At 41.2% G+C, this 17511-nt stretch overlaps 1 protein-coding gene across 4 annotated transcripts in view; it reads right to left on the reverse strand.

Moving 5' to 3' along the window:
• Nucleotides 1-2152: 2152 nt before the first annotated feature.
• The window catches only part of DAGLA (diacylglycerol lipase alpha), a 45026-nt gene continuing 29667 nt past the window's right edge, over nt 2153-17511 (reverse strand). For all 4 annotated transcript variants that reach the window (XM_072118047.1, XM_072118051.1, XM_072118049.1 and 1 more), the window contains 7 exons: nt 16591-16733; nt 16444-16512; nt 16229-16301; nt 15950-16146; nt 15729-15858; nt 12770-12960; nt 2153-10092 (listed from right to left, as the gene is read on the reverse strand). In XM_072118047.1, coding sequence (XP_071974148.1) covers nt 9171-10092; nt 12770-12960; nt 15729-15858; nt 15950-16146; nt 16229-16301; nt 16444-16512; nt 16591-16733 — 1725 coding nt within the window. In that variant the 3' untranslated portion in view covers nt 2153-9170. The remainder of the gene's footprint in view (nt 10093-12769; nt 12961-15728; nt 15859-15949; nt 16147-16228; nt 16302-16443; nt 16513-16590; nt 16734-17511) is intronic.

The raw sequence follows: 17511 nt of genomic DNA on the forward strand, positions 1-17511 counted from the left end.
TCCTCAGTAAATCAAGGCCATCATGTACAATTTATACAAGTAAATCATTATCTGTATATTCACTTAAAACTGGAGTTAATTGACCCTGACAGATGAATATCAAAATGTGAAGGAAGTTTATGTGACTGAAGTATCGAACATGAAGTTCCTGCAGCCGCTAAAAGGAAACAAGTAATGATAATGGTGTGAGGGGTTTTCCAGTTCCACAACTCAGTTATGGATATGTGAATGCACTTCAGCTTCTAGCGCCACTTACTGGCCAATGCTGGAACAGCAGATACAGTTTATGCAATCACTCATGTGGCAGAACCACTAGGAATTATAGAATATAGATACCTAGTACATCACTCATGTGGAAGCCAAAAACTTTTTAATTAAAGGACTATTCATTAGCAGCTCATACATCTCTATAGCAGCCTTATTACTGAAGCCAGAGTTACATAGTGCAGAACGTACAGGCGGTCCCCTACTTAAGGACACCCAACTTACAGACAACCCATAGTTACAGACAGACTCCTCTGACCTCTGGTGAAGCTTTCTGAATGCTTTACTATAGTCCCAGATCGCAATGATCAGCTGTAAGGTGTCTGTAATGAAGTTTTATTAATAATCCTTGGTCCCATTAGAGCAAAAAATATTTAAACTCCAATTGTCACTGGGGCCAAAATTATTTTTGTCTGGATCTACAATTATAAAATATACAGTTTCGACTTACATACAAATTCAATTTAAGAACAAACCTCCGGACCCTATCTTGTACGTAACCCGGGGACTGCCTGTATACTAATCTGCCATGCCGCTGTTCCACTACAACTTGTGTAATATTGTGAAGGTTTTCTTTGTCCCCTAAAAACAGCTTTGACCAGCTGAGGCATACTTGCCAACACACCTTCTGGAATGCTCTATAAGGCCAAATACACATTAACAATTTGTGGGGCCCCATAGAGGTCTTTTACACCAGTCCATGGTGAGGCGAGCACAGTACAAGTGGTCCCCTACTTAAGGACACCCGACTTACAGACTGACCCCTCTGACCTATGGTGAAGCTTTCTGGATGCTATTACTATAGTCTCAGATTGCAATAATCAGCTGTAAAGTGTCTGTAATGAAGCTTTATTGATAATCCTTGGTCCCATTACAGCAAATGTTTAAACTCAAATTGTCACTGGGGCCAATTTTTCTTTGTCTGGATCTACAATTATAAAATATACAGTTTCAACTTGCATACAAATTCAACTTAAGAACAAACCTCCGGACCCTATCTTGTACTTAACCCGGGGACTGCCTGTATGTCTCATTGCACAGCAACCAAGCCGCAGAATATACAGCAGGTCCTACACTTTGGCAGGTCCACCTTTTTTTTTTTTTTTTTTAACCAGTTTTCTTACTTAATTGACAGGAAACTTTTGCATGAAATCTGCGTTAAGGCCTCTTGCCCAGTCAGTGAAAATCGCTCTGTGCACTGAACCTCTGATCACTGGAAGGAACTAAAGTGTTGACTTTGTAGTCAAAATCTGCTTACAATTTTCTCTTGCGTCACTCTAGACGCCCATTTCTTAGGTTTGAAAGCAGCAACCCCCAACCACAGGCTCCGGGCCAAAAATGTGGCATTTCGGACTGCAACCGAACAGTTGGGGAGGGGGGGAGACTCATCTGATAGTCGCCCTTCCCTGCAGCAGTGCATGCAGTTCTGAAGCCAGCAGTGCGATGATGTCATCACAATGCGCCTGCCAGCTTCAGAGCTACACACAGCTGTGACAGAGAAGACAAAGGTGAGAGAAGGGGGCAGTATGCTATATGGGGTCAATATACTTCTTAGGTACACAGGGGGGGGGGGGGGGTTAGGGTTACATATGGGGTGAGGGCAGAAAAAGTTTTTGCACAAAATTTAACATTACACAGATTTCTGCCATAAAAAAGAGAGTCTGCCCATTAACAGACCAGACACCACCTTCCAATGCTACATACTGTAGTTCCGTAGTTCCTCATGTACACAAGGCACCCAAATGTCAACTTTAGTGGTGCTTGAATAGCCAACTATAACTTTTTCCTGTAAAACCTTTGTGCTCCAGGGACCTCTGTGATGATACAATCCTGTAAAGAATAGCTTAAAAATATTAAAGCAATACAACAGAAATAAAAACGCAGAAAATAGCAAGTTTCATATTTTTTTTAATTAATCTTCAGTGCCATTCCAAAATGCAAACTTTTTTTCTTTAGTGGTAACATAGTGAGTCAGGAATTGGGGTAAACCCCCCCTCAATCCCATAACTTGGCAGGCTCACCATGAAGGCTATAAAAACAATGGTCCATATGACAGGGATCACACGCAGGCATAGTGTTATAAGTATCGTCCACCACACGATGGCCGTCTATTAATACGCAGGCAGGAGGGTCTGGTAACTACCACCGCAGACAGGCAAGTATCATCACCAAACCTTCAGGATCCTTAATGTGTGGAATTATAGAATAAGTTTTAACGATAAAACTACAGTGTTATTCATGTCCTGTGCAAACGGCCATGTAGAAATGATTGTAGACTTGCATTACACCGCTCAATCGCACTCTTTTTAGAGCAATATGTAATACAATAAACTACACAAGGGCAAACCAATCCATGTGACAGATTTTAGGGAAAAAAAAGTCTAATGGCTCCGAGAGGTACGTCATATAAATTATAGAGCAAGTAATCTGTATTTTGGAGTTATCCTCGATCTTCTGGTCCCCAGCTGTGCCATGTGACTGACACTACGACTTTTCAACCAGTAGAATGTCTCTTGTGTCTCTCTATACATTTCTATGAGACTAACTGTTCAGGCAGAGGACACTTTGCCGATTTGGGAGCATCATTGACGGTCACATGACACAGAAGGTAGCGGAAAACATAAGTAAGGATATAAACTACAATTTATCTCAAGTAGCTCTATAATAGGCCAAAGAAATCGATCTAAACATGATATGCAAGTCAAACCCTACAGGAGATTCTTACCAATTTTCTTCAGATCTTACATCTTCACAGGTTATTATCTTGACTTTAGGAAGAGCTGTGATCTGTGAGTACGGTAGTATACACCTCCTGTCTCACGATTGGTGCAAGCTCCCTCCTCCTACACCTCTGCTGCCTCGGATAGGCTTGTGTTTCTACACAGCAGCCAATCAGCAAATGCGGAGCAAATTTCCATTACATCAAGGGCTATCCTAAGGGGTTGTCCTCTTCAATCAAATAATTGATATAGTTTGTGTAATGAAAAGTTATCCAATTTTCTAATATACTTTCTGTATATTGCTCAAGGTTTTCTACATCTCTGCTTGTTGTCCTGCTAGAGCAAGCATCTTTGTGCATATCCAGTGCATAAAAATCTGTCCATGGTCTTGTGATGGACATGAAGGTGCACAAGCCGTAAGTATCACAGAGAGTAATCACAGCTGTGTGATACCAACGGCTCATGCACCTGTGTGACATCACATGACCATGGACAGATTTCAATCCACTGGAAGTAAACTCATAAGCTTTCTATAGCAGGACACCAGGCAGAGATTTTTAAAACATGAAGAATTGATAAGAAAAGTATATTAGAAAATTGTATAACTTTTCATTACACAAACAATATCAATTATATGTGGAAAGTAGATAACCCCTTTAACTACACCATTGGTGAGAAAAGTTGAATTATCCAAGACTTGTCATGAAAGACCTTATAGAAGGTGGAGACTGGAGAGTCGATTTTAGAGCAGCTACCTAAAGATGTTCATTATAATTTATGGTGACATTCATGTTACATAATCTCATCACAATCATCTCCAAGGGCCATGCCAGGACCTGTGTTGTACTTGGTGAAGAAATGTTAATATGGTGCTTTTATAACACATTGGTGAATGGCTGTAGTGTATGGACACTTCACCCACGTGACTTTTTATAGGAGTTCAATTAAATAATATAAACAAGCCCATCACCTATATGCAACCATATGTGTGAGTATATTTTCTATACTACTGAAATCAAGACTGACCATGCTTTTACCACAACAATCTTAGCATAAGGATTAGTAAACCCATAGTGTCAGGCAGGGCACTAATGACGACAATGGTATTGAAGTCCATGACTAGTGAGTTGTCCCCATCCCTCCTGCCCGTGATAATGGCACAGAGTGCTCTGGCTATGGACGCATGCAGAATGTCTCCTGGTGGGCCAGAGGTCGAAGCTACAGATTTTACTTTTGTATCTTGGCAAAACAAACCCACAACTAAATGAGTTTTCCAGCATTCATTTAGCGATCATCTATATTGAGGATACATATTAGGCTATATTCACACCTTGTTTTTTTTAGATACACTCAGCATATACATCAGTAAGGCTCCGGGCATATGTGCTTAAAGTATCCATAGATATATACTGGTAGATGGAGGCATACCTGTGTGATGCATTCTGTGGAGACAGGGGCATACTGTAAGAAACACAAGATGGCGAGATGCAGTAAGCCATGTCTTTATATCCTGCTTCCTCCTGCTGTATAAATCTACAGGGGGGGAGAGGAGGACAGATGCAAAGTATTGCATCCATACCTGGCCTCCAGTGATGTAACTGTCCGTATAAAGACCTTAGTCACTGGCTGTTGCTGATTTTAACGCCTCCCAGTGGGGAGGGATGGAACAGGACGTTACCCTAGCCCTCCATTGTAAGGATACGACAACAAGGTCCGAATGTAGCCTTAGATCTGCCACTTCCTTAGTTATAAAGAGACAGCAGCATTCAGACAAACATTACAGGCACTTCATAGTCTACTAAGCACAGTGCCATACATAGTATAAGTGGTAGTGTTTAGTATTGCAGTGGCCCTGTTCATGGAATGGTCCTCAGCTGTAAAAAGCCCATGTGAAGTCAAAAGGCTGCGACTATCTCAGAAAGGCTGACCGGCAGTGGTGACCAATAAATAAATCCTGGAGTACCCATTTTATGCAATCAAAAGGCATAGATTTTGGCACAATTTTTGACAAAAATAAAACGAGTACCACCAAGTGTTTTGCTGCCCGGAAGTCTTTCAATGATGCGGTTTTTGTTGCGTCTCCCTCATCTCTACATTAAGACCCCTATTTTTGTGTGATTCAATAACGATGTAATGAAGTATATACAGCCTGAAAGACGGGGGGTATTGTAAACCCTCCCAGGGCAAGAAGCGGCCCGTCCCTTTTTACAGTCTGTATAGAATATACAAGAACATATGTATATATTTATATATTTATAGGATATGCTATATCTTTTATATGCTTTCTTTACAATATTAATGTTTGTTTTTTTTACATAAGCTACAAAGGATGCAGGGTAATGGCACAAAACACAGCAGCGAGTGGAGACTAGAACATGCACGATCGTTCACCCACTTGGCAAGAAGTGAGTCCCTCTGGGCCCTGCAAGATGGCATCGGCCTATAAACAATGACAAGGCGAGGGCATAGAAAGGGAGCTGGGCTTAGAGGTCTTCGGAAATTAAGGCATTCTTATTTTCACAAAAAAAAAAAAAGTAGCCAACTATTCTAAAATCTATAGCCCATAAGGCACTCAGGCAGAGGATTGAATAAAAATTCCTCATATTGTAAGAGATGTCCTGAGTGCCCACTGCCCTGGCAGTGACATAATGCTGGGGCATCAGCTTCCCTATTAATATTACATACACATTAATAAGATGGCACAGAGCAAGATGGTACGACATCTAAACGGTGCAAGTAAAGCACATGGGCCGGCAAGCCCTCATGGTTGGTCGAGCCAATATTAGTGAAAATTTGATTCCTCCCAAGACTTTCTCGATGGGACGCCGGTAGTGTCAAAAACGTGCATTCGGAAACACAAATCTCATACTCCCATAAAGAAGCTACTGTGCAAAGGACATAAACTAACTCCAGTGCTAAGATGTCCCTCTGAGCCTGAGAGCGAGGAATCGGGCCACAACGACAAGGACCGACAAACAGAAAACACATATAGTACAGGAGATGAGGGAACAATAAATATACAAGGCAAATTAAAAAAAACGCATTAAAGATCTCAAACACCACAATAAAAGCTGTAAAACCAGTTCTGGGGTTGGGACTTCAGTGCAACTTGTAAGCCATCTGTGGCCTTCCTTCCATGCCTCAGCCCCAACTATTTCCACACATATAGGCATCTTTTAATACGTGAACAACGAGAGGGACAACACGGCTCTTCTCTGTAGGTCCTTCCCTTACAAAAAGATATCAAGAAGACTTTGGATTTTTAACCCATTGCTGCTAGAAGAGTGTCAGTAGCGAAAAAGTGCCCAACACTACCATAGGGTACACGGTAATACTTGCCAGGCCCAGTCATTCCAGAACGGCTGCCATCTCAGATGGCACTTTTCAATTCTCCTCTTCGTGTTACAGTAGAGACACCATCGCTCCTACGTCTTTTATGACACTTGCACAATAGGTTAACACAGTATCTGGCATTTATAGCTTGCTTACAGCTACATTCTATACGTTGGCATCGTGGTCAGCACTAAACAGTAAATAAGGGTCTGGTAATTGGCACGTGACTGAGAAGGATATGTTTGGCCGCAGTCTCAAAGTGCCTCACAAAATACTGCGGTAGTGGTACATATGGAATCATCATTGCTTGCTCTAAAGGGGAAGGGTTACAGTGGTGACTTTCAGTCACCAACTTTCCTTTTGTAAACATGAAATCTGTAAAACAGAAAATTAAGACTTTTACCCTTAATCTACAACTTTCCCATTACAATTATTACTGGAAAATGTTCTGTGACCGAGGAGATCAGACATGCACACCTCTTCCTTCTCCTCCCTGTCCAATGTTTGGTGGCAAGATAACTGGCTGCAGCAGGAGCCTCTCCCTACGCAGATTATTCAAAATATAAGACATGCCCTCTTCGCTTAGCCCCTTAAGCAGGACACTAGATCTGGTCAGGAGGAGATGAACTCTCCTCCTGACCTTCTGTGAGATGAACATAATGCAGAACATAATGCAGATGTGGGTGCCAGATTATGCCCCATAAAAGGTTTACTACTAATTTATAGGTTGTGTGTCACTTAGAGGAGTTTTCCCATATTTGTCCACATTCCAGGAGCATTGCATTCCCTTTTATAGCACTACGCAAAGTCATTATTCAGAAGTCCTATAGAAGGTAATGGAGCACATTGCAGCTCCACTCACTGAGGGACTATAATGTCCCTTGTTCTGCCCAGTGGCTAGACCCCCTAGTGGGCATGCTATGGATTGGGAATACGGCAAGTTACCTTTGTGGGACAACCGCTTTAAAATACCACCTTTGTTAAATTACTCTGATGGCATAAAAAGTGCTCTCTACTTTTTGTAAAATTTCATACATTGCATGTAATTAATAAAAACCTCTAGTTCATACAGTAGTAAGAGTTTCACAAAATAATGAAGTTAAAATATCTGGTCCCCACCTTTTCAGACCCCCATTGCCTTCTCCATTCCTGTTAACGACCAGCAGCTTCTTCGACTACTGTATATGGTAGTCTGACACTCTCAGACTACTCTAAGCGCACACTGTCCCCCGTTATAAATGTAAAGGATCCTGGAGATTCCCTTTAATTACTGCTACAGGAACCTTTACAGGCCAAGTACTCTTTCACCACCACATTTAGTAGTCTATGAATACAATCTAGTAGGCCTTGCTTCTACGTTTTTGTTTCCACACTTCCTATCCAGAATAAACGTCATTCACATGAGTGCATTTTACATCTGTGTACTAGCAGGCGTCATACAGAGAGCACAAAGCCCATTATACATTTGGCTGTGATGGTCCACGGAAAAAACAATGGCATCCCAGCCCAATGAAATATCTAAGAGGACACAGATTTGTTTTAAGAAAACATTATGAAAAGCACGTAATTCATGTGAAGGGACCTTGGGTGTCTTCATACTAACAGACAGCATATAAAATCTGTGTAGTGTGTGAAAATGCAGTCCAACATTTTTTTTCCCCCCATTTTCCTCTTACTTTGTGCTAACCATTTGAGAAAAGGACGACAAGTGCAAGGAATTAAACTGCAGGTTCAGACTACACAGAGTTTGTTTGCAGTCTGTTACTACGGAGACACACATTCTGCATAGGAGCTGTAGAAACAAAGAACCTTTACAAAGTTGATTTATTTTGCTTTGTATTGAATTGATAGGATAAGGAAACCTACCTGTGAGGGTGGACATAGCCTCTAGAAATATATTGAGGACATGATGAAATACAATCACTGCTGATACTTGTGTTTTCACCTAGTCATACAATTCCTCAGAAGGGAATGTTATGGGAAAGGCTTGTACATATCATAAGCTCTAGCAATACTATTTTATCGTGTGCATTGTGAAAGCGGCCATCTTAATAATCCACAGCAATAAGGGATGTACGGTTGCAAACAATATCTAAGGTGTAGACTAAAAGCGATGGGGAAAAATACTACATTTTACAGCCTGCTCTGATGATCATCATATGCCTGGTGGGCAGAAATAATTGATATATATCTATATGTTCCTGCAATGACACAATTAAGATCGGATATAAATATTATTTCTCCACTACTTTAGATATATAGGACATGTGTCCAAAGATGGACCAAACATGGTTCCCACTCTCCTACCACACATTCATCTTTTGAACTGTAACATGGCACATGAATTATGTTAGTTATGAAGGCAGAAGGGTGTCCTTGTTTGACCACTTTGCGCTATAGTTGGTACTGTACCCATACCTCCTTTGCGCAAATCCTAATAATATGACCCAATATAAATACCCAACGGCAGACAGAGGTAAAACAACCCTGAATGCCAACACAGTTCATCCAGACAGACTCATGAAGCAGGTTGGCAAGTAATCTTGGCTGGTAAAGACAAGCCATGCAAGACTGCCAATGTGGTGGAGTCTTCTTAGTGCAATGTATCCCTTTCCTTGGTTTGTGATCTTCACAAAATAAGAATATCCCTTTTTTCAGCTGCCGCAAAGTCTGTAACACAGTGGTGCCACAGCCATTAAAAGTGATGGCGGGAGGGCAGCGCTCCCTCCGACTCAATTACCACAGGTAACTAAGCTCTGGCTTATCTCTTCCTATTTGTAAGCTTGATTTTTTTCCTACTCCTAAAGCGGCTTTTCCATCAGATATTTTCTACACAATTGCCTATGTGCGTTGCTAGAGAGCAGAGATGAGCAGTTCTTCTGGTTTGCCATGAGTTGGTCCCGTAGGTGTGGCAGTCCGAGTTGGGTCAGGGGTTAGGCACTCCTGGCTGCTCATACCTGTCGGTGTAAGGTCCATGAGCTCACCTGAAGAGCTAAGTGGGAAAGAGGCAGAAACAGATATGCCAGATGATGGATCTGCTGAGCCAGCAAAGAGACGGGGAGGCTTCGGCACCAAATTTGGCTCGAACTGTGCTCTTAGCAGTATCTCCTGATCACTTACTGACTTCGGTATTTCACGGTCCGTTCCTTCCGACACCATCATATGATAAAGGTCCTGCAAAGACCCACTTTTACTGTCTAGATTGAAAAGACTATCAATAAATTCAGCAAATTCTAGTACTTGAGGACTTGGAACCTCGGTGAGTCGTCCATTCTGTAATGCCAGCTCCTCCTGGGCTGGCGTCTGTACCCTGGTAGTCTCAGCTCCAGCAGCCGCTTCTTCTTCCCAGGTTGGCAAATCTCCAGGTGAAGAGCGACCACTGTTATGGATAATCTCTGTGTGCTGGCTCTCTTGAGAGTGCTTAGAGAGGGCATCGGCTCCCAGGAGCTCGGTGCGAGAGCTTAGGGATGGATTCTCCTCTGGAATGGTGGGGTCGATAAAGAAACAGTGGGATTCGTCACGCTCCAACACAGCACGCAAACTGGGCGAACCTCGAATACTTCGGAAACCAGAAGAACGTCTGGAATCAAAGCTGTATACTGACTCGTTGTCCGAGAGGCTCTCCATTGTAGCTAATGGTGCTCTGCGGTCATGTAGGGACACTGCCAGGCAATCCTTGGTGCTCATCAACAGAAGCTCAACTGGATCCTTCAGCACTGGGGACAGCAGACGGGAGTCATAGAACCCCTCGAGGCTGATTTCTGACTGCTTACTCCTAGAGGTAATAAAAGAATGAGGTAAATACACGGAGGAACATGAAACAGCCAAAGTAATAAAAATATCATCACTGCTGCTACTTGAAAATATTAACATTTATTATTATAATATATTTATAATAATTTATTGAGTTTTACAATGACTGCACTGAGCTGGGGTATCGCTCCATAAATAATTTAGCAAAGTTTACCACTATTACTTTTTCAGAGGCGACGTCTAAAAATCAGCCACAGGAGCTACATGGGGCTTTCATTTTAAGTGCAGTGTGTGTTCAATCTCTGGGGATGGCACAACAGTAAGTACTATACCCGGGCAATACACAAGTACAGCACAGTAGCTGGTAAGCCATGAAGAAGTCGCACTGCACAAAGAAGCAGCTCCTTCACACAGTCGACTGGTGGAGGATTTCGACAACTGGAGACCTAAAAATGTGAAATTGATGGCCAGATGTGACAAAACTTTTAGGAAACTTGTATAAAGAAGCACTTCTCCTCTGATTTTGTGGTAGCTGGAATAGTTTCTGTAGGTTTGCACTCCTTAGCAATCAATGGAAGTATTTTGGGATTTCTTCTGTCGGACTGGCAGAGCCAGGTAGTCTGGAGCAGCCCAAGACCACATTATTTTACTGAACTTACCCTAAAACTACACTAAACATGTTCTCTGCTGTCCAATGAGTGGCACTGAGCTGAAGCAGAAAACAAAAATTTTTTTTTTATATAAATTCCTTAGGTGAGCGCTGTATAAATCATTCCAGCTTTGCCAGAACTTTTCCAGAAGATTCTGTTTACAGAATTTTCTGCGGGACTAACTGTACTTCCTGGTACAATGTAATATTCTGGAATTGGGTAAAAAAAATTACTGTAGTTGCAGCATTTTTCTTATTGGCTTTCTTTTCAGGTGTTTCACATATCCCCTATTATTTTTTGAGTCAATAAGATCATGGAGCTAGCAAATTTATTTAGCTTGGTTATGTCTTAATAGCGTAAAAAAAAAAATGTTATGTATTTTTTTTCTTTTTAACTTTGCCATATTCTCACACCCATAACTTCTTCATGCCTCTGTGTACAGAGCCGATTACAATTGCTGTATTGGTGCTGTGCTTGACCGCAGGACCTAGAAGTTTAACCACTAAAAACAGGTTGAGTGCTATTGGGGGTAGTTAATTGCAATTGTCCTAAGTAAAATACAAAAAGCATTTGCCCTGTCGATTGTGAGCCCTCTCTCTACACCCGACGTCATGGCAGGGTTATCGACTTATCATACATTTTATGCAACAGAATAGCATAAAATATATCATAATTCTCAATTGCTGTCTTACTGCCTCCGCCTTCAAATCAAACATGAAACGCATACAAAAGGAAAAACAATTCCAATGATTTATACCATATAGAGGAGTTATCCAAGTACAGTGGGTACAGAAAGTAATCAGACCTCATAAAATTTTTAACTCAGTTTCATTGCAAACAATTGGTAAGATCATAAAAGGTCTTTTTTTTTGCTCATTAATCAACACTGCACCACATCTTGGCAAAAATGTTGCCATTTTATTGATTTGGCAAGCTCTGTGCAGCGCTGCATAATATGTGTGCGCTATAAAAAGGAATTCTTTTTATTATTACTAAATTTAAAAAATGAAATATCACAGTATTTAGACCCTTTGCTGTGTCCATCTCCTTCTGATCCTCTTTGAGATGGTTCTACTCCTTCATTGGAGTCCAGATGTGTATAATTAAATTAATTGGACTTAATAAGGAAAGGCACACACCTGTCTATACAAGTCCTCACATTGCATGTCAGAGCACATGAGAATCATGAGGTCTAAGGAATTGCACAAGGAGCTCAGAGACAGAATTGTGGCAAGGCACAGATCTGGCTAAGGTTACAAAAGAATTTCTGCATTACTCAAGATTCCTAATAGCACAGTGGCCTCCAGCTCGCAAATGGAAGAAGTTGGAGACAAGTGCACTAACGGAAGCCTCTTCTCGGTGCAAGACATATGAAATCCTGCATAGTCTGCAAAAAAACACATGAAGGACTCCGAGACTGAGAATTAAGATTCTCTGGTCTGATAAGAAGAATCACCATGTGATATTGCAGTTTTGTTTAAAATATTTAAATTTCATTTCTTTTTCTATGATGGGGTGCACAGTTTACATTAATGGGCAAAGAAAAAACAAAAAACAAAAAAAACTTTGTTGATCTCACCAGTGAAAGAAACCCTTGAAAAATGTAAAGGTGTCTGAATACTTTTCATACCCACTGTAGATAGGAGACTAATAAACACTATGGAGGGTGGGATTCTGACAGACAACACGGTGCAACTACGAGGATGATAAAACAATAGAATCATCATTGAAAAAGGTGATAAAGATTGAAAAAAGACTCACAGATGAGAGAATACAAATCACGACACAAACAGGCCATGGCAATGCAAGAAAAACCTGACAGAACAGTGTCCTTTACACAGGCGAGCAAAGAGACATTGCACCACACAGGACCCTGAATAATGACGACAAGAAACGTGCGTAAGGAGATGAGGGAGGGGGGATGAGGGATGAAAAATGGAGTCACAGAAATAGGAACAATTAATGAATAGATATCAATTAAATATATTTCCCACTTGAAAGAAAACAATATTTCCCCCACTAATTTCCCCTGCAAAATGTCCCACTTACTTGGTGCTGCTGTTCCTTCTATTGGCATTAGTGCCAGGCATGATGGCAGGGATCACCTCCAGAATCGGCGGCGACAGATGTGGTGGCTGATTAAAGATCAGTTCTGGGTTCAGATCAACTTCTGTTGGACTCACCATTACTTTGGCAGCTGAAAGAAGGGCAGTTTTGCCCTTATTGTAATTTTCTAACACCTATATAGGAGAGAAATTTGAAGTAATTTTAAGGCATGAAGCAAATAAATTATTTTAACTGTGTAAAGGCCCCACTTTAATAAAAAAAAGACTTGGGGTGACTTGAATACATCTTCTGAATATTGTATTCAAGTACAACCAGCAAGCAGAACCGCAATATTAAAGGAATTAGCTTAAAGGGAACCTGTGACTTACTTTTACCCCACTAAATTACTAGCCCCCTCAGGTAGGGTATAAAAGGTCTTTATAAAAAATTTTCTCCTTTATGTGCAATTTCACCTGTGGAGCTACAGAAAAACTTCCTCCTTCATGTGAAAATGAATAGAAAACTTTTGCCGGATAGGAGTCACCATTTAATATGCCTACATATTGTACTTTATATTATGTAGTTCTGGTATGTGTAGCTCACAAAATATAAACATCTTTAATCTGATACCAGAACTATGGTACTCATCTTTGTCAAAGTTATTCTCCCTCTTTTTTTTAATGCATTTGCCACATTGGATACACAATGGGTTTTATGAAGGTAGATACAGTTAGGGCCAGAAATATTTGGACAGTGACACAATTTTCGCGAGTTGGGCTCTGCATGCCACCACATTGGATTTGAAATGAAACCTCTACAACAGAATTCAAGTGCAGATTGTAACATTTAATTTGAAGGGTTGAACAAAAATATCTGATAGAAAATGTAGGAATTGTACACATTTCTTTACAAACACTCCACATTTTAGGAGCTCAAAAGTAATTGGACAAATAAACATAACTCAAACAAAATATATTTTCAATATTTTGTTGCATATCCTTTGGAGGCAATCACTGCCTTAAGTCTGGAACCCATGGACATCACCAAATGCTGGGTTTCCTCCTTCTTAATGCTTTGCCAGGCCTTTACAGCCGCAGCCTTCAGGTCTTGCTTGTTTGTGGGTCTTTCCGTCTTAAGTCTGGATTTGAGCAAGTGAAATGCATGCTCAATTAGGTTAAGATCTGGTGATTGACTTGGCCATTGCAGAATGCTCCACTTTTTTGCACTCATGAACTCCTGGGTAGATATGGCTGTATGCTTGGGGTCATTGTCCATCTGTACTATGAAGTGCCATCTGATCAACTTTGCAGCATTTGGCTGAATCTGGGCTGAAAGTATATCCCGGTACACTTCAGAATTCATCCGGCTACTCTTGTCTGCTGCTATGTCATCAATAAACACAAGTGACCCAGTGCCATTGAAAGCCATGCATGCCCATGCCATCACGTTGCCTCCACCATGTTTTACAGAGGATGTGGTGTGCCTTGGATTATGTGCCGTTCCCTTTCTTCTCCAAACTTTTTTCTTCCCATCATTCTGGTACAGGTTGATCTTTGTCTCATCTGTCCATAGAATACTTTTCCAGAACTGAGCTGGCTTCTTGAGGTGTTTTTCGGCAAATTTAACTCTGGCCTGTCTATTTTTGGAATTGATGAACGGTTTTCATCTAGATGTGAACCCTTTGTATTTACTTTCATGGAGTCTTCTCTTTACTGTTGACTTAGAGACAGATACATCTACTTCACCGAGAGTGTTCTGGACTTCAGTTGATGTTGTGAACGGGTTCTTCTTCACCAAAGAAAGTGTGTGGCAATCATCCACCACTGTTGTCATCCGTGGACGCCCAGGCCTTTTAGAGTTCCCAAGCTCACCAGTCAGTTCCTTTTTTTCTCAGAATGTACCCGACTGTTGATTTTGCTACTCCAAGCATGTCTGCCATCTCTCTGATGGAATTATTCTTTTTTTTCAGCCTTAGGATGTTCTGCTTCACCTCAATTGAGAGTTCCTTTGACCGCATGTTGTCTGGTCACAGCAACATCTTCCAAATGCAAAACCACACACCTGGAATCAACCCCAGACCTTTCAACTACGTCATTGATTACAGGTTAATGAGGGAGACGCCTTCAGAGTTAATTGCAGCCCTTAGAGTCCATTGTCCAATTACTTTTGGTCCCTTGAAAAAGAGGAGGCTATGCATTACAGAGCTATGATTCCTAAACCCTTTCTCCGATTTGGATGTGGAAACTCTCATATTGCAGCTGGGAGTGTGCACTTTCAGCCCATATTATATATATAATTGTATTTCTGAACATGTTTTTGTAAACAGCTAAAATAACAAAACTTGTGTCACTGTCCAAATATTTCTGGCCCTAACTGTATGGCTGTAGGGAAAACAATGTGTTGTAAGTGTCATAATGCAGAACTGCCAAGGCCAGCAAAAGATGGTTATTAGCTAAAGTATGTGACTGGATGTGAAATGACTAAAAGAGTCGGTTGAAATGAGGGGAAAAAATAAAATAAGCATATTTACCAGGGCAATTACAATACCCCAAATTGTATTTAACCTGGTTAACTGTCCCGTCTGTACACAGGAGTTATTGGTCATGTGACCAGTAAGCATCAGGACTTTCATTGTCGGGCAGAAAACCAATAGATCAGGGGTCCTCTCAATTATTTCTGTATGCACCAGGGACATCCTCACACCCCTCTACCTAGTAACATAGGAGTGGTCTTTACATAGAGTACGTGCATACAGTAATGACTGCACAGTTCCCTGATCCACCAGAAGTCCAAGGATGTCACAAGTACTCCCAGGATGCAATGATCAGCTGTAAGGTGTCTGTAATGAAGCTTTATTGATAATCCTCGGTCTCATGACAGAAAAAAATCCAATTCTCACACAGACAAATGGGCTGTATCTGGTAAAATAGAAGTAAAAGGAGCACAAAGTACTTTCCCTCACCTTATTCAGTCCTTCCATTACCACATGAGGAAGGTGTTCATGAAGCATGGCTGGGGAGATTATTACTTCTTCAAATGCTTTGTTGTCTCCCCAAATAGCAAAGTAAGTTGGTTCCTCTTGATCCCAGAAACTGTGAACATGGTATGAAGCATAAATGAGTATTCACATTTACAGGTACCATATAAAAGATGTGTATCTTCAGTAACACTGCCAACACTCACCAGCACTGCTCTGCGGGATGATTGTGCACAACATGAATGATTCGTCCAGGTGGGTAGAGCGGGGTACTGGCGGACAACGCTATGGTCAGATCACTGGGATGAGTCCAGAGCCGATTACTGGGCACAGCTATCCCCTCAGATTCATCAGGAAGTTCTGATTTAGGTATACACTTAGTTCCCCCTAAAATTATCCGCCACTAAAAAGCAAAAAAGGAAGGCTGCATCACAGAAAGAATAGTATAAAACCTACCAATTCCAAATAATCTGTCCATAACCAACCTTTGGCTTATTGCTCCTCTGAAGGACATCCAAGAGATGCCGGCGGAATCCTTCAAGCTGAGACAAACCAATCCTAAGGAAAAGAAAGATCCATGTAAATTGTAGTATGTAGGTCACTCCATGACAATAATAATAATAATCTTCATTTATATAGCGCCATCAAATTCCGTAGCGCTTTACAAATCATAACAAAGATATCATTTCTGGAAAATCACCTGGGTACTAAATCTTTTCCTAGCACTACAGATGTAACAAACTCCTTGGAATACTCCATGGCATCCTCGCTGGAAACAAAAATGGATGGCATTAGAAAATCCTAGAGATGTCAATTCTGCCAAACATAACATTTATAGAAAGCTTACCTTAGGAGGCCCCCTGGTGGAGAGTAAGCAAAACACTTTAGGGAAGGGTACTGGGGACGAAGAAGGAAGGAAAGAATAGCAGCAGTGCCGGCTCCCAGGGAGTGGCCCACCACAATTAGGCCATAGTGTTTGGTCCCACGTGCCTGGCAACACAAGAAAGACTCAAGGTCATAAACTCAATTGATGAAATGTAACAGAGGGAGAGGAGACTGCACTGCAATGAGATGAGATACATGTGGCAGGATCAATGCATTATGGGGCTTGTAGGAAGCTGCTAGCAAGTGTATATCCTTTGGATCTCCCACACTTTCTATTTAAATATAATGCAAAGGGGAGAACAACAGTTCATGTGAAAAAAGGTAACATCAGCGATAATATTCACCTTTGACCATTTCTTTATAAATAGCATTTTGAAAGAAATTTAAGGGGAAAGTCTATCGTGTAAAGACAACACCCCTTTAGGCTGGTCATATACAAAAAGGGGGTGATTTATCATACGCCAGCGCAAATTCTAGCGCTGCAGAAGAATTTGCGATTCTTGCACTGCTTCTATGCCAGAAAACTGGAGTAGAAGCAATGATAAATCTCCCACCAAAAGGTGCACCAGCTGAACCAAATTGCCAGCTGACCATCTATGGTGACCTCCATAGAATAGATATGGGTTGGATTTGAATTTCAACTAACACTTGTATTCTCTTATATTTCTCTATATATGAGCTGCCCAAGCCAAGGGGACTCAGCGGAGATTGACGTTATCTAAGTATTACGGAGAGATTTAGATGAAGTATGTTGCATGAGTTGAAGTTATAAAAAGGAAGGTGCGGGCGGCACAGTAAAGAAATCGGATTGGGATCCAGGTGGGTGCAAGCTCTATGGGCCCGACTCAAGGCAAATCCAAAGAAGACAACAGGAGAGCAGCAC

The sequence above is a fragment of the Engystomops pustulosus genome, chromosome 7 (genome assembly GCF_040894005.1).
Source record: "Engystomops pustulosus chromosome 7, aEngPut4.maternal, whole genome shotgun sequence".
Classification (NCBI taxonomy): domain Eukaryota; kingdom Metazoa; phylum Chordata; class Amphibia; order Anura; family Leptodactylidae; genus Engystomops; species Engystomops pustulosus.